Source organism: Aphanomyces astaci (assembly GCF_000520075.1).
Source record: "Aphanomyces astaci strain APO3 unplaced genomic scaffold supercont1.41, whole genome shotgun sequence".
NCBI classification, from domain to species: Eukaryota; Oomycota; class Saprolegniomycetes; order Saprolegniales; family Verrucalvaceae; genus Aphanomyces; species Aphanomyces astaci.
This window is the reverse complement of record NW_009798304.1, coordinates 67,905-83,508: the sequence shown is the minus strand read 5'-3', so window position 1 is coordinate 83,508 and position 15,604 is coordinate 67,905. Positions and strand designations below refer to the sequence as shown.

General features: G+C 52.9%; 7 protein-coding genes across 9 annotated transcripts; 5 read left to right on the top strand and 2 right to left on the bottom strand.

The window, feature by feature from the left end:
• Positions 1-109: 109 nt before the first annotated feature.
• H257_12481 (hypothetical protein) lies at positions 110-973 on the top strand. Its single transcript, XM_009839697.1, has one exon. The coding sequence runs from the start codon at positions 144-146 to the stop codon at positions 948-950; it is 807 nt and encodes a 268-aa protein (XP_009837999.1). The 5' UTR covers positions 110-143; the 3' UTR covers positions 951-973.
• Position 974: 1 nt separating this feature from the next.
• On the bottom strand, positions 975-1,163 carry H257_12480 (hypothetical protein; the record flags this gene model as incomplete). Its single annotated transcript, XM_009839696.1, has 1 exon — positions 975-1,163. The coding sequence occupies one exon, from the start codon at positions 1,161-1,163 to the stop codon at positions 975-977; it is 189 nt and encodes a 62-aa protein (XP_009837998.1).
• A 1,192-nt stretch (positions 1,164-2,355) lies between these two features.
• Positions 2,356-2,909, top strand: H257_12479 (hypothetical protein). The gene has a single exon (XM_009839695.1). The coding sequence runs from the start codon at positions 2,393-2,395 to the stop codon at positions 2,825-2,827; it is 435 nt and encodes a 144-aa protein (XP_009837997.1). The 5' UTR covers positions 2,356-2,392; the 3' UTR covers positions 2,828-2,909.
• On the bottom strand, positions 2,895-8,120 carry H257_12478 (hypothetical protein). Its single transcript, XM_009839694.1, has 4 exons — positions 6,613-8,120; positions 5,547-6,542; positions 3,606-5,466; positions 2,895-3,537 (listed from the first exon to the last, which is right to left on the bottom strand). The coding sequence occupies exons 1-4, from the start codon at positions 8,011-8,013 to the stop codon at positions 3,011-3,013; spliced, it is 4,785 nt and encodes a 1,594-aa protein (XP_009837996.1). The 5' UTR covers positions 8,014-8,120; the 3' UTR covers positions 2,895-3,010.
• Positions 8,121-9,176: 1,056 nt separating this feature from the next.
• Positions 9,177-10,056, top strand: H257_12477 (hypothetical protein). The gene is made up of 3 exons (XM_009839693.1): positions 9,177-9,253; positions 9,334-9,642; positions 9,703-10,056. The coding sequence occupies exons 1-3, from the start codon at positions 9,211-9,213 to the stop codon at positions 9,972-9,974; spliced, it is 624 nt and encodes a 207-aa protein (XP_009837995.1). The 5' UTR covers positions 9,177-9,210; the 3' UTR covers positions 9,975-10,056.
• A 388-nt stretch (positions 10,057-10,444) lies between these two features.
• Positions 10,445-13,710, top strand: H257_12476 (hypothetical protein). Of its 3 annotated transcripts, XM_009839690.1 has the most exons (11): positions 10,445-10,563; positions 10,632-10,757; positions 10,828-10,903; positions 10,972-11,114; positions 11,165-11,306; positions 11,366-11,440; positions 11,557-11,625; positions 11,689-11,799; positions 12,376-12,702; positions 12,766-12,948; positions 13,006-13,710. In XM_009839690.1, exons 1-11 carry the CDS (start codon positions 10,475-10,477, stop codon positions 13,648-13,650), a joined length of 1,986 nt encoding a protein of 661 aa, XP_009837992.1. In that variant the 5' UTR covers positions 10,445-10,474; the 3' UTR covers positions 13,651-13,710. The 3 variants fall into 3 exon arrangements, with proteins under 3 accessions (XP_009837992.1, XP_009837993.1, XP_009837994.1); XM_009839691.1 differs by having other exon boundaries at positions 10,632-10,903; XM_009839692.1 differs by having other exon boundaries at positions 10,632-10,903; positions 10,972-11,306.
• Positions 13,711-14,380: 670 nt separating this feature from the next.
• H257_12475 (hypothetical protein) lies at positions 14,381-15,451 on the top strand. The gene has a single exon (XM_009839689.1). The coding sequence runs from the start codon at positions 14,450-14,452 to the stop codon at positions 15,383-15,385; it is 936 nt and encodes a 311-aa protein (XP_009837991.1). The 5' UTR covers positions 14,381-14,449; the 3' UTR covers positions 15,386-15,451.
• Positions 15,452-15,604: the final 153 nt, after the last annotated feature.

The window sequence follows — 15,604 nt, the reverse complement described above, 5'->3', positions numbered from 1 at the left end:
GGAAGTATTTTATTACCCGACAACGCAGTTTCGACAAAGTCATTTTTTTAATCTGAAGATGTGGAATTTTAAATAATTAACCCTCAATGTCAAATTTAGATTCGACAGCCTCTTGATGTGATCAACTGCGGCAACACGTGGACATGATCGTGAACAAGAAACCCCTTCAAAGCAGGTCAAACACCAAGGATGTACCACATCCACGGGCGAGAAAAGCATCGCGCCAGGCTTCTCTTCCTGCCCTTTGCACTCCCCCGCGAAAACCAATGACCAAGTCGAGAACTACCAAGTCCTCCAGTCTGCCATCCCCACCGCTCGTCACGAGCACTCTTGCTTCATCACATCAACTACCACAGGATATCCATGCTTTGGCAACGAGGTTGCTTGGACTTCCAAGAGAAGGCGACCACAATTGCGGCTCCGTGCGTATCAAGTTCAACCACTACAACCGGTTGTTTCCGATCCATAACGGCGTGCTGCAGTGGCTGGACGTGGACACAGAATATTGCTTCTCCTTTGTCTTTCGAGGAGCGTATACTAGGGACGTGTATAGCATCTCCAGAACATCCTTGGTTGATGGGTCAGTCAAAGCCCCGATGGAGCGAGACATCAATGGCGACTTGTTCGTCAGAACATCCTTGGTTGATGGGTCAGTCAAAGCCCCGATGGAGCGAGACATCAATGGCGACTTGTTCGTCGGACTTGTCGTCGGCGATCAGTATGAAGTCACCGTGCAGGAAGATCCCATTGCTGGTGTTGGCGCCAAGGGACTGCGTGTGAACTCCAACCCTCTCTTTGCGTCGTCCACAGCCGCAGCCGTCATGTCCGGCAATCACGCCACAAGACTGCTGACCCAACAACTCCGCAACATGCATCCTGAAATGCTTGGGAGCGACGAAGCTAAAGAGATCATCGCAAGGAGAGACATCGAAGACGTTCTGTTTACATAAGGTGATATCCCCGTTTAATTTAGTCTAAAACTGATGGCGGGTGGGGTATGGCGGCGGCGTTGCCGGGACAGTGTCTCGCTGATCACCTGAGCTGATGCGCCGTCGGAAGCGCCGGACGTTGGACACGACGTCGTCTGTGATGGAAATCATGGAGGAGCCGGTCGAGGACGCTTTGAGGATGCTACTAGCGAAGAGAAACGATGGCAGGGCCATGTTGATATCTGAAATGGGCGACGTCGACAACCTCATCAAATGAAACCGTCACGCGATAAATCACTTGCTCTTTGTATGTCGGTAACTATAAAGGGGTAGATGGAAAATCACGAGGATTTCCTTTGTTTAAGCTTACGTACAAACTGCAATGTGCAGATTTTTATATCGGCGATTTGAATGAAGGTCATCATCATAACGTTATTGTCCTTTTCCCCAAAAAGTTTGGACGTTTGTGCGGAATACTGCTAATACTTAGTAATACGTAGTATTTTTTATTAATACTTAGTACTAGATTTTAATTCCAATACATGTAATGCCGTCAAATTCTGGGGATTTCGAGTGACAGTGAACATGAGAATGCGACGACGATCGTCCAAGAATCATGGAAACTGAACACGTAACGTTACCGTACATCCAAAGGTGTGAACACTTGAGAGACAATTCTGACGCACATGGAGTTGCTGGATCGACCAGAAAGCCACAACGATGTTCCACATTGAAGTTTACTACATACACATCAAGGGGCGTAAGATTCGTATCGTTCGTTCAAGTTGTCGATGCTACATGTCCATCATCATGCCATGAACTCGGAAGTCGTGGATGCGACCGCCAATCCAGTTGGAACGCCAGCAATGCTACCTTTCAACCGTCACGTACCACGATACGAAGTGGTTTGACAAGCGATGACTTGCGAATACCAGTGACTGGGGCGGCTACATACGCCACTCGCTGAACCAATTCATGTCGTGGAATTGTGCATTTCATCCAAATTTGGACTTGTGAGTCATTTCGCCAAATACCGGTAGCATCAAATTTAAGCTTGTACAAATTAAATGATACAAAGATTAGTAGTATATATACTATAATACGTAGTACAGTACTATTAGTACTTCGAAGTAAATGCTTTTTCGAATCGATTTGACAATATGGGTACAGTACTACAAGTATCCACGTTCGTCGACAGTGCGTGGATCAAGTGTGCGATCAGACGTTGGTGGCACCATGCCCCATGGACGTCATGGGCTTGGTCCGACATCTCAATGGGTGCGACGACGGCGGTTGAGCGAGAAAGCCGCCACACTCAGAATTGAACTCGATTGACTGTGAGCGAGTAATACGATTGACAGTGAACTTGCCAATCAATCTTGTTAAACGTTTCTAAAAATAGCATCAAATGTGAAGTCGGCCAAACGTGGCGGCCGGGCGTCCAAGCTGTGGCTAATATTGTGATGTCGTTGGGCGCACATTTTCAATTTCCCAACACCGTCGACAAAGAGAACAGGTGGTTTCCTTACCATAACGTTAGATCGTCCATGTGGCTCTCGATGCTAGCGCTCCCTCAGGCTTCCGCCCTCCACACGCGGCATCCCGTCGAGTCCGAATCCACGATGGCTCCAGCGCCGCATCCTGCATCGAACACGGCAGCATTGGTGTCCTCGTGGAGCCACTATGTCTTGCTTGCCGTGGGTCTACTTCTCGTCGTTGGTGCCCATATCGTGAGGAAAAGCAACTCCAGCGTGCAACGACGACTTCTGTGTCGGCGCAGGCAGCGCCAGTTTCGCTCCAAGATGATTCCTGTGGCCAAAGTGGTGGGGTACAGCGTCCTGGGTTCACCAAACGATGAATTGCCAGCCCACGAAGACTACGTGCTCATCGAGGTGTAACGTAAAAAGTGCTCGAACCACATTAAGGTATACTAGTAGATCAATTACTTTTATTAATATATTTGACGTCATTTCAAAGCCATTCGACACACACACAACTGGTTATTCCATTAATATATCTACTGTAAATCCATCATTAGACTCCGTCCGCCTTCAATGTGGCAATTAAGGCAGCAGAGTCGTTTATAGGGTCATCTCCACCACGGTCGACTGCTCTCTTGGCACCGCCGATGGCGTGTTGTTCTTCGCAGGAACCGCCGCGGCCTCGCTGTCGGCCGTGGTCGTTTGTTGTTCTGCTGCTGCTTCGTCTCCTTCGGTGATGGAGGCAGACGGTTCTTCTGGGATAGTCGGTTCCGAAACCACCAGTTCCGTGGCACGGTTCTGGCTGTTTCGAGGTTTGCGGTTGGATTGGACAACGGACGCGGCGGTGGCGGCGGCCCCGCTGGTCGAAGCCGACTCGTCCAAGTACGGCTTGCCGTTGCGCACGGCCTTGGCTTCTTCGCGATCAATGATGCGCAACGTGTTGATCACTTCTTCTTTCGAAGCCTTCAACTTGTCGAGGCACGACGACACCTTGGCCTCTTCTTTCTTGGCAATCACAACGGTCTCGTCCACAACCGCGCACAAGTCCTTGTCTTTGGACGCAATCGCACGCTTGACGTTGATCAATTCCACGACCCATTGCTCCTTGGCATGCACAGCGCTCACTCCTATGGCCATATGTATTTATATATATGAGCACATTAGAAGAATGAATGAATGACGATATAAGACGCACCCTTCTCCTTGATCACAGCATCCACGTCAATGAACGCAGGAATCTTGGTCAGCATGTCGGCGCTCCAGTCGATTTCATTCGCTTTGGTCGCCAACAGCGTCATCTCCTTGCGTTCTGCCTTGCTCAACGTGAGCCACTTCTCCACGGCCTTGATGTCTCCGTCCACAGTGACCAAGAGCCAGTCGAGCACTTCACGCACTTCGTTCAGTTCCACAGCGGGGGTGCCGATGAACTTGCGGGCAAAGTCGGCACACGCCTTCTTGTCGTAGTAGTTGCGGGTCTTGACGAGGCGGCGCGCCACGTCCAGCTCGGCGTCGCGCAACTTGAGGGGGATTTCGCGGCTCGCGCGGGTCTTTCGCACCGTGTCAAAGGTCACGGGAAGCTTGGCGTGCTCGGACGCGATGGACTTGTAGTTGGAGGACAAGGCTCGGGCGCGCTGTTCGACGAGGTCGCTTTCCGACTTGCGCACGTTCGACTCTTTCTGGAGCGAGTTCTTTTCCGTGGCACTGAGCGCCGACTCTTCCGACTCGATGCGCTCCATAAAGTGCTTGATCGATTCCACTTCGCCCACCAAGATCGAGTGCGCATGCTCCAAGCTCTCCTCTTCTTCGGCCAATCGGTTCGTGAGCATCTCAAACGTCTCGCCCAACTGCGCCACCAGCCCACGGATCTGCGACGTCATCATCATGTCTTCGTCCTTTTCCTGGGGCTTGTCTGCGTTGTACACTTCCTCGACGTACGCCCACACGTCGCGCTTGACGGACTTTTCGTCGGCGCACGCTTTGGACTTCGCCAGCTCGGCCGTCACAGACGTCGTGTCGCCGTCGTCCTCGGCGAGCAGCTTGCCGCCCTGGAGGATGTCGTCTTCGCGCTCCTTGCGCGCCATTTCCAAACACTTGGCGTCGTGCTTGCCAATGTCTGGAGTGTGCACGGTCACGTGCAAGAACCACGAGTCGGAGCTCTTGAGCATCTCGAGCTTGTGTTCGCCGAGAAGGATGCGCTGCTTCTGCCGCATGATGCGCTCCTCCTGCTCGATCACGCGGTGCGTAAAGTGCTGGACGAGGCGCTGTAGCTCGGACGCGCGCAGCGCTTGCTTGACGAGGCGGTCGGCTTCGCGCTTCTTGCGCTTCGAGTGGTCATGCAGGGCGTCGTACACCCAGTTGCCGGCGTCCGTGAGCAGCGACGTCAGGTACGCCTTCTTTTGTTCGCGGCATGCTTCTTCGTCAGCAATGAGCTTCTTCTCCGAGTCCAAGAACGCATGGTACTCGACGATGAGCGTGTCTTCGGTCACAGCGATCGCCGTTTCTTCGTTCAAGCGGGTAATAAACCCCGAAATGCGCCGGAGGAGCGACTCGCACACGCCAAACTCGGCGGCCAAGTGGTTTTGCTGCGCGTCCAACTCGACTTGGAACGCGCGGCGACGCGTACGCACGTCGTTCATAAATGGATCCCGGTCGTCCACAACGTCGCCTTCCATGGGGGTGCGGTAGTTGGACGCCAATATGTCGTCCGTTTCTTGCTTGTTGATGTCCACGTCCGAGTCCAAGCGGGTCACGTACTCGGGCGCCATGGCCAAGTTGCTCACGGCCGCGTCCAGAGCTGACTTGCATCCGTCTTTGTGCTCGGTGAACACGGTCGTGTCGGCGTCGCGCTCTTCGTTCATCGCAGCCCGCTTGAACAAGAGAAGGCGGCTCGACTTTTGCTGACGGGCCAGCTGCTCGCTCAAGCTTTCGCAGCGCTTCTTGCCGCGGGCGATGCGCTCGCTATGGGCTGTCATGCGCTCGGCAGTGTACCCCATGCGTAGGTCTTGGTTCTTCTTCCACTCGAGTTCGTACTCCTTGTCCAACGCTTCGTGGCGCAACTACGATGATGTGTGAATATCTTTAAAAATGTCAAACCACACACACATTCATCATACGTAGCACACAAGACAACCCGTACCTTGCGTTGAGTGTATGTTTTAGCACGGGACTTGATTTCCATGTCCAGAGCCGCCAAGTCGGCTTCGATGCCGTTGATCTTGGTCTGGCGGCACTCGAGGTACTGGCGCACGTGTTCGTGCTCGTGCTTGTACCGTACGTCTTCGTCGGCGCACATTTCGTCCTCGCGCTTCATGTTGGAGCGATCGTGCGCCCAGTTGTCGCGCTCTTTGCTAAGTTCGCTCCACTCGTCGTCCAACGATTGGCCTTCTTTTTCCAGCAATGACGGTTCTTCGTCTTGGAGTTGCTCCACCTTGGCATGCAAGTTGGCCAGTTCCTTGGGGATCGCCGCCGTGTTGCCTTCGGCCGTAAAGCGATGGAACACGCCAAACGCCTTGATAAGCCATTCGTTGGCGATTTGCTTGGACACGGGCGGGTTGTGGTGGTCACTCCAGTCGGCACGTTGCCGGCTCCACAACGCCATGTCCTTGTTCCACTCGGTCGTGTCAGTTTGGAACGCGTCCTTGGACTTGACAAACTCGACTTTTTCCTTTTGCCGCACTTCTTCCTCCACGGCGCGGACCACTTCGTCGTCCTTGGTATCGTCAAACACAATGTTCACCGACTCGATTTGCGTCTGCAACCGGTCCTTTTCACGACCGTGGCGGGCCAACTGGCTTTCCTTGCGCGCGACCAACGCTTCGTACCGTGCCTGGGCGTTGGTCCGGCGCGCCATCTGGTTCACCTTGCGGCCTTCGTACGCCTTCTTTCGCGCTTGCTGCTTGGAAACACGTGATTCGTTATCCTTGCGGCGTTGCACCAACGTCGCGAGCTTCTGTTCCATTTGGTCTTGTTCCATCTTGAGCTGCAGCCACATGAGCACGTCCGTGTACTCGGGCGCGACCTTGAGCTCGGTGTTGGCGCCGGCGTTCTTGAACGCGCGGAACTGTTCGTTGGTGAGCCCGAAGAACGCCTTCAACGCATCGCAGGACCGGTACAGCGGATGCACGAGACAGCCCTACATGACGAGTTGAGTTGACTTGGTTTCTTCGCGCGCAAACTCAAAAGTGTAGAAATTTTAACCGTACCGCCAAAAACACTTGCAGCGATTGGCCCTTTTTGGCGCCCCGGGGCACGCGTTTTTCCGGAAAATTCGGTAACGCCTTGGCAGTTACTCGATCGCCCAACGCCGCCGCGAGCCACTCAAAGTCGGTAATGCTGCGCTTGCGTGTCATGGCGTATTCCTTGGCGGCTTCGATGTCGCTGGGACGAAGAGTCTCGCCAAGGGCCTTGACGTGCGCGGCGTTGGGTTCAAAGTACACGTCCACCTTGTACGTTTCGGACGTGTCGCCGCCAAGGTCCACGACCGCGATCTTGAAGTCCATTTTGGAGAGAAACTCGAAACCGGGCAGCGGCTCCGCGACGCCTTCGGTTTCCAAGCTGGCCAACTGAGGCGGCTTGGTCATGCAGTTGTTGCAGTGGCGCACGGGGGTCGCATACCCGAGCTCGGGAATGGGCTTTTGGCCTTGGGAGCATCCGTTGCACACGGATCGGGTGCAGCGCTGGCAATGGTTTGCGCGACGGCCGAGCGCGAACTGCCGGAAGCAGATCTGGCACTCCTTTTGTTCCGCACGGGCGACTTGGGTCGGGTTCTTGGACGCAAAGTCGTTGAGGTTGACGCCACTGGACGCGTCGTTTGCAGTGGACTTGATGCGGTTGGTCGCGATGACGGTCGACGCGGCGGCGCGAATGCTCGCAGGAGGAGCGGCGCGGACCGAGGCAGCAGACGACGATGCGCCCTTGGGAGTGGGTGCGGCGCGGGTTTGGGCTTGTTCGCGCTGGGAAAACACATCGGCGGGAGTTTTAATGGCTTTCATTTGGAGCGAAATCGTGCAGGATTTGCAGCATCGTTGCGGCTTGTCGGCATAACCAAACGAGGACGGAATTGTGCATTTGTTGGAGACGCAGTCGCGGCAATACAGCTGGCCACACACGCGGCAATGATGGCGACGGGGTTGTGGAAAGCCAAACGTCTTGCCGCAGTCCATACAGTCGCTGGAGAAGTCATCTGGGACCCACAGGCGTTGCAGGTCGGCGATTTGAGCGAGCGAGCTTTCGTTGTGGGCATACCCGTCGATCGAGTCACGGCGGTCCTCGGTGGACTTGGATATCTTCCGCATGCTCTCCGCCACGCGCACGGACGTGGCAGGTGCGGATTTGGGCGGTGAAGGAACATTGGCCGCCGTCGGGTTAGACGAGGACTGAACACGGGCGGGAGTCGGCGCCGACGCCGGGGGCGATGGGACGGGTACAGCTTCCGCCACCACAGGTTCCACGACGGGTGACGCGACACTGGCGGTGGTCGAAGCCTCTGTCCGGTCGACGGCGGTGGTCGAAGCCTCAGTACGGTCGACGGCGGTGCCGCAATAGATACAGAATTGGTCGGAGGCGGCAATGCTACTGCTGCACTTGGCGCAGGACGACTCCATGTATTACACTCAGGACGTCTGGTGAATGGCTGAATGACCGAGACACGCACCAAAGGGCAATGGGAGAGCAAGGTCCGAGTGACTGCACTGAGGAGTCACATACAAATACCAAGCTTAAATCTCTTCAAGGTGGCCACTGTAACATACTATTAACATCCGGAATATCCGGATGTGAGTAACGAATTCACCAATCAGACGACTTGCTCTAGATAGTAATACTATATCGATCTGACCCGATCAACCCTCTCCCTTGCCCGGCGCAGAGCATTCATCACCATCGCCCGATCGCTTTCACAACGTTCCAAAGTGATGGAGCTTCAAGATTCGAGGGCTTTGCCTATCGTATAGATAACGTATCGCCACATTGCAATCTTTGTACCCGTGGACCTGGCAACTGATCTTCACTTACTAAAGCATACTACTAGTATCTTGTCAAACGCATGTCGTGTTACAGTGGCATTACACTGGTTACACATCTCGTAAAGAAACGATAGAGGGGAAAGGGTGGAAGCGACGACGGGTCGATGGTGTACATTTCCACTTGGTCAAGCCCGAGTGCAAGGTGGTCGGTCGGTCTGCATGGCCATGATGACGTGGCAACGTGAACGAGTGCGTCGGAGAAATCGACGAATTGCGACGGATGGCACAGCACTACTGTACCTGCTGAGATGTCTGGACTTTCCAAGTCATGTAAGTCACAAGTGGAACGATCAAATACACACACACACGCAGCGTTTCACCGTTTGGGTGTCGTCGCAATGAACACTTGTCACGGTGTTGCGATGTGTTGCGCGATTGAACGGTGTATTTCGAAGGTCATTAGAAAGCGGAACGTGCCCCAACTCTGACCCCATGAACAGGCTCACTGTCAATACAAAGAAGTACAAAATCAATGTACTACATAGCAGCCACAGACAGCGATGGAGTGTAGAGGCTTGTATAGGTCTGAAATACTTCGAAGTACGATACTTGGCGGCACGGCACGACCCTCCCCCCCGAATCCTTTGCACGAAGAGCAACGATAGGTCAATGAAATAAGTGGGGCTGTAATGTAAATGACGTGATTGCATGGCCTCACGTGCAATTTACGTCGCGCCTGCAAGGCGGTTCAAACAATATAACGTGTAACTGCCGACGCACCATGAGCCAGGTTGAAGCGGTTACACATTTCCTCAAGTCAGATCCGTCAAGACCGCCATGGGCCCCAAGAAGGACAAGAAGAAGGGCAAAGACAAGAAAGGTTAGACATGTGCATATATATAAGTAGTACATAGTTGTTGGTTCGACTGATTCGGTGTAACAACGATGTCGCATACGTAGGCGCGGACGAAAGTGCCGACAACGGCGGGGTCTTGACCCCTGAAGACCAAGTGAAAATGCTCGGCTGCGTGAATCGATCGCTCCAGCTGCAGTTGGCCGACCGGCATGAGATGGCAGTGAAAGCCATGGAGGCGAAGAAAGAGCTACAAGGGCGTGTAACAGATTTACAAAAAGACTTTGAAATGGGCAAGACCCAAACCTTCGGGATCACTCAAGACATGACACGCCAATACAAGAGCATGCAAGAGGAGCTGTTGAATCGCATCAATGCGTTGGAAAACACCAACACCGAATTGCGTGATCAACTGGGTACACATGTACACGCCTTTGGTCCTTGAGTTGGCGCGCATGATTAACAACTCAGACTAGAGCTGGCCCGAGTCCACCTCGAAGAAGTGAAGCGAGAAAAGGACGGCGTCATTGGAAGCAAAAACAGCGAAATCCAAGAGCTAAAGGCCAAAATGGAGGAAATGGCCGCAGAATTCGGCGACATGCTCAAAGAAACCCTCGATCGGATGCGCGAGCGCATTGAAATTTCAAACACCAGCTACGACAACGAGTCGGGGCAACCCATGATGCGACGTCTCGAAGAATTCAATCTCAGCGGATCGCCGTCCAAATCCATGCAGCCAGTCAAGTAACAAGCGAAGGAATGATATGTTGTACTAACTGTAAATAGTTCGTTCGCTCCATAACGTTTACGCGACAGAGGGTTGGAAATCCATGGATATATATATATATGTATTATCCAGCAAAACTCGAGCAAAAATAAAGAAGGTCGGAGCCACGTCGCTGATTGGCTGGATTCACTGAATTCAAAGTGCACACATATTATTGTCTGTTCCCTAGTCCTTGTCTGTGATTGGCTCTTGTGGTACCCCCACAAGTCGCTGGAATGTTATCCGGAGAATTGGATACTACATAAAAGGTACAATCTCTTTAACCGGATCATATTCCCTAAAAATATCCCTCCCACGCCTATAAAACGACCTGAAAAATGTACAATCGACCACATGTATCATGCATGTGATTGGTGGAAATAATTGGCAAATTCGACTGTCTAACCAATCAAAATGGAGGGACAGCTGACTCGATTGTTTTGTGAGCCGACAAATTTTACTTCCATTCTGTCGCGACCGCGATGAAAGTCCTTCGCAATGCGATCTCTGGGTCTCGCAATCGATACACCCAAGACGGGTATGACCTCGACTTGACCTACATCCACGACAGGTAGTAGCGGAGGCGCTGTACATGATGATGGCGTCTATGGGCGAGTGTTGATGTGTATCGTGTCCCAGGGTGTTGGCGATGGGGTACCCCGCATCAGGTGTGGAAAAGACGTACCGCAACGACGTGTCGGACGTATCGTCGTTCTTGAACATGAAGCATCAAGACAAGTACTTTATCTACAATCTCAGCGAACGGTATCTCATCAAATGTCTTTGGTGTGAATGGTGGAACAATAATATGGCGAATGTATATATATGCGTGTAGCCACTACGACGGGCACAAGTTTGGCGATCGCGTCGACGAATGCGGGTTCCCAGACCATCACCCACCACCACTCCAAGTACGTTCGTTCATGACACCGACAGACGTCCATGCCCTTGACCTCTGACACACCGTCGTCCTGACAAGGTTCTCGTGGACATTCTCAACCGCATGCTGGATTGGTACACGCGGGACCCCGATAACGTCGTGGTGGTGCATTGCATGGCGGGCAAAGGGCGGACGGGGGTCGTGGTGACTTGTTTTCTGATTGTGATTGGCTTTTTCGAAGAGTACGCGCGCGCTCTCACGTCATCATCATCGTCCATGTCGTTGGTTGTAGCGAGTATGGCATTTCCATCTACCACAAGTCGGACCAGGACCTGCTCGAGTATGTCCAGATGGTCAACGGCATCTTCTGGAAGAAACGTGGCCAAGGCGTACGTTACCCAAGCCAAGCCAGATACGTGTACTACTTTACTAAGGTACGAACGCCAGTGTAGAAGCATGAGTTAGGCAACAACGGGGTTGTTGGTGTGTCTAGTACTTGTCGAGGTTGCCATACCGCCCCGATCGTCTTGGCTACCGATTGCCGCCCCTTCCCCGCGCCACAAAGCTCGTACGTTTCATACTGGCTGCTAGGATTCCTACGACTAGTAGTACTATCTATTCCGCAATCACATATTGCAGCTATTGGTCATAACAATTTAATGACGTGACCATGTTGGTATGTAGTTTTTACGGCAAATTGTCATGACGGGCATGCCGTACGTGGATGCTGGGGGATGTTCGCCGTTTCTTCTTGTAAGCTGTCTATCTATTCATCACTACTCAACCCGTTTCCACCACATCTCATGCTATCTTAAGGTCCACCCGGCGCCGTCTGAGCACGTGCCATCCAAACTCTTGTACAACAGTGCCTGGGACACCCCTCAACTCCAATCGTACACTGACCCACACACGACGCTTGTCTTTCGCGTACGTCCGTCCCAGCTATATATATATATTGCCCTTTCAAGCAAACGTTGGAGTTGTTTGGGGTTGATCTGCCGAATCCATCGATCGCATTGTTGTAGTTACTGTAAATGTTGGATGGGAAGAGAGAATGCCGCCTTTCAGTGTAATTCGTATATCACATACTACTATTGTAGAGTTTGATTGGCTACTTGATTTTTGTTCTGGGTTTTGATTGGTCGATATTGATTGTCTGCGAATTTTGCTCCACTTTTGAATCGTATTGACAATATACTACTATTAATAGTACTATACTAGTTAGTGCCAACAACCCCCATGCTCGTCTTGTGATTTTTGTGCTGCTTTATCACATACATGGATCGATACTTTGGACTGACTTTTATTATAAACATCCTACTGTATCAATCAATCATCATCACCCCCCCTAATTCAATATTGTGGAGTGGGTGGAGAATGTTTTTTGATTGGCTGTTTGGATTCGTGTTGTGGGTTTTGATTGGTCGGCCCCAAACCTCGTTACTTTCGACGTGGCAATAATAGTATATATATATATATATATATATATCACCGTGATGGTAGACCGAGTGCGTGGTCGAAGGTGACTTTCTCGTGCGTATATTCCACGCGAACGCGACGGCCGTGCTGGGCAAAAAGGAAAGCCAATTGTGCCACTTTACCCTGCGGACGGACTTTGTCACATCGCGCGGATCGATTGTGTTGACCAAAGCCGACATTGACGGCGCAACCGACCACAAGCGATTCCCAGACCATTTCAGTGTCGCGTGTGAATTCGAACCAACAACGAATCTACATTCTCATCCTCACAATCAAATGCTTCCCGACCTTGTGCCCCACGACGTGCGTCAAAAGGAGTGCTATATCAAGCGCGGGTGGTTATTTAAACAAGTACGAACAATGTATATATGTGACAGGGTTGTACATATGTGACAGGGTTGTATCTGTGTCTAGGGTGGGTTTGTCCAAAACTGGAAGCGTCGGTGGTGTGTTGCGAAAGATGGGACTCTCACGTATTACAAGAGCGACACGAACTGCCATGCAAATGGGTCTGTGGCTTTGCAAGGAGCGACGGTAAATCGATGGCAATGTCACAAATTCACGGCCAAGGTGGGCCACCCATGTCACTTTTTCAAGGTACGTAGCTACAGACCCGACTCTCATGAGTGTACTTATCCTCGTGTACAATCATAGGTGGAGCCTCCGTCGTCTGCCCAGAAGCGACGCGTCTACTATTTTGGCGCCGACACCGAGTCGGACTTGGTCGAGTGGATGCGGGTCGTCCAAGCGTCGGCGTCGCCGCAGCTGCAACGGTCGCAGAGTGCTGCTTTGATCGGACTTGGCCGCCACTCGCACCACCCGCGTTGCCAAGACAACAGTTCATTTGTGAGCACCACGAGCTCATGTACCGGTCACAATAACAACAACCCCCACACACCCAAGACAGACCAGTACTACTCGAACCGCAGCTCCATGCCCACGACCAGTAGCACCGCCACCACGAGTAGCAGTAGCGGCTTCAACACGGGGTCGAGCACCGGACGTGTCATGGCGCGGCTCTCGTTTGACGATCGCATGGCCCGGGTGGAAGCGACGAAGAAGGCGACTGTCGTGTCGACGTACGAGTACTCGACCGAAGAGCTGCTGGCGGCGGCAGACCTGCAAGCCCACCTCCAGGACACGGGCCAGTTTGTCGCGTTCTGTGAAATGCCCCGCGTCGACGCGGTGCAGCTGGTCCTGCTGCTCGCGCACGACATGTTTCCGAGCTTGCTGGATGCCGTGGACGAAGACAGCGCGCACATGGTGGACATGGTCGCTGGACGAGAAAGTTTCAAGTGATTACACAGCATCCAATCGTGTAACTTAAGAATCAAACCCACATATCGAGGGCAAGGACGTAGTCGAGAGGGATTATGAGTCGGATCAACATACTGACTGGTAGACAAGGGAAGGTCTCGACGATATGGCGAAGGGGTAGGTACAGGTACAGCTCTACTACTACTTGCGCCGTGGGCTACGTGGGTGGGAAAGGGATTCCCATTCAACGTGACATGCTGGGGTACAATAGTGTTGTGACTACTGGTAACGATACTAGCTCCACGTTCCTGTTGCTATGCAATGTACCATCGCAAGTATTCATACAAACAAGATGGATCCACATCAGCATCACAAAGGTGATACATCCTGTGAGGGTTGAAGTGCGCGGCTATCTATGGCTATAGTATCACTCAGTCTCGCCCGCGCACAGAAAGTGACCAATTGTCTTGAGGCGACGACGCAAGTTGCATGAAACCCCCCGACGAGGAGGCCAAGGGCAAAGCGAAGGCTTTGGCAGTTGCAAAGCCACTGGCGAGGATGGTTTCGACGATCTTGGGGTAACGAACGATTCATTGCTGTGGTCAACCTTCCTTGGCTATAATTCCCAACGTTCGATGGTTTGGCAGTGGTGTGGACGGTTACACGGTGGAAAATCACTTGCCGTTTGTATAGTCGAGGGGTAGGGGCCATGTTTGACGTGGAATGCTCACGTGAAACGGGCCGTGCTCGAAGATTTCAGTTCCCCATTTGACTCTTGCTGGACAGCCCCCACGTAGCTGCATTCAAAGCTGCGAGTGCAGTCACGTAGAGCCATCCTAGTATGACGTCGTCACCGGTAGCATCTGTGTTCCCCCAACAGCAGCAGCAGCAGCTTCCCAACAACTACCACGTCCCGGGCACACCAACGGATACTTTACTGGCACGACACCTGCAACAACATCATGGGCAGCAGCAGCGCCACCATCATCTTCATCTCCAGCACATGACCAACAACAACCAAGAGCGGCAGCATGGTACTAGTACCCCAGACGAAAGCGACGAGTCGTGTTCGTCGTCGTCGCCGTACAAACAAGTCAAGCATCGCAAGGTCGGGGTGCCCAAGTTCTTGCGGTATCTGTTTCAGATCCTCGACAACGAAGATCCGCACATTATTGCGTGGTCAGCGGACGGCACGTCGATCCAGATCTTGGACATGGTGAGCATCGCCCATACGATTCTGCCCAAGTACTTTAAGCACTCCAACTATGCGAGTTTCCAGCGCCAGCTCAACTACTTTGGGTTTCGCAAGTGGACCAAGTCCCAAACGACCATTTGCACGTTCTCGCACCCCGAGTTCCTTCGCCACCGTCCCGATCGCATGGCCCGCATCAAGCGAAAGAACCGACCTGATCGCATGGGCACAACCCGACACAAGCCCCCCCTCGCCGCCACCGCATCTTCTTCAACTTCGCCGTTTCCGACCACGTCTTGGGCGGACGCGGCCATGGACCCCCCCGCCGCCATCCCGCGCCATGGGTCGTACGTCGATCTCAAAGGCATGCTGCCCCAAGGACGAGGGGTGGGTGGGTTTGATGGCCCCTTCCAAGACATCCCGCCCCTCCACTCAGCCGGAACCATGACCCACTTGATGGAGCAAGTCCATTTCATCACCCCCCTCCACCAGTATCATCGCCCGTACGACCACACTCGACCGCACATCCAAGTGCCGCCGCCCGCCGACGCCGCGCCCATGTGGTACTATTACAACCCCACCTAGTTCATTCGTTCGTTTGTTAGCTGTGTCGTGTGCTTCCTATTTTAACATGCAACCCACTGTGTCACATATTGTGTGGACACCAACAGGGCTGTACTGTCCTCGCGGTTTCTCACTCGTACGATGGAGAGATTCTTCACTAACACCCTCCAACTTGCCCTGACCTGTGAGGGTAGGTAGCTAGTAGTTTAGAGTTGGGGACTTCTGTCGGGGGTGCCACGT

Excerpts from the sequence above, each read along its gene's own strand:
- H257_12481 (XM_009839697.1), top strand. The coding sequence starts at position 144 with ATGATCGTGAACAAGAAACCCCTTCAAAGCAGGTCAAACACCAAGGAT.
- H257_12477 (XM_009839693.1), top strand. The coding sequence starts at position 9,211 with ATGGGCCCCAAGAAGGACAAGAAGAAGGGCAAAGACAAGAAAG. Across the intron at positions 9,254-9,333 it reads GAAGGGCAAAGACAAGAAAG|GCGCGGACGAAAGTGCCGAC; the intron begins GTTAGACATGTG and ends TCGCATACGTAG. Across the intron at positions 9,643-9,702 it reads CGAATTGCGTGATCAACTGG|AGCTGGCCCGAGTCCACCTC; the intron begins GTACACATGTAC and ends AACTCAGACTAG.
- H257_12476 (XM_009839690.1), top strand. The coding sequence starts at position 10,475 with ATGAAAGTCCTTCGCAATGCGATCTCTGGGTCTCGCAATCGATACACC. Across the intron at positions 11,441-11,556 it reads TTCCCCGCGCCACAAAGCTC|TTTTTACGGCAAATTGTCAT; the intron begins GTACGTTTCATA and ends GTTGGTATGTAG. Across the intron at positions 12,703-12,765 it reads GCGGGTGGTTATTTAAACAA|GGTGGGTTTGTCCAAAACTG; the intron begins GTACGAACAATG and ends ATCTGTGTCTAG.
- H257_12479 (XM_009839695.1), top strand. The coding sequence starts at position 2,393 with ATGTCGTTGGGCGCACATTTTCAATTTCCCAACACCGTCGACAAAGAG.
- H257_12478 (XM_009839694.1), bottom strand. The coding sequence starts at position 8,013 with ATGGAGTCGTCCTGCGCCAAGTGCAGCAGTAGCATTGCCGCCTCCGAC. Across the intron at positions 6,543-6,612 it reads CGCTGCAAGTGTTTTTGGCG|GGCTGTCTCGTGCATCCGCT; the intron begins GTACGGTTAAAA and ends CTCGTCATGTAG. Across the intron at positions 3,538-3,605 it reads TGCTGTGATCAAGGAGAAGG|GAGTGAGCGCTGTGCATGCC; the intron begins GTGCGTCTTATA and ends ATATGGCCATAG.
- H257_12475 (XM_009839689.1), top strand. The coding sequence starts at position 14,450 with ATGACGTCGTCACCGGTAGCATCTGTGTTCCCCCAACAGCAGCAGCAG.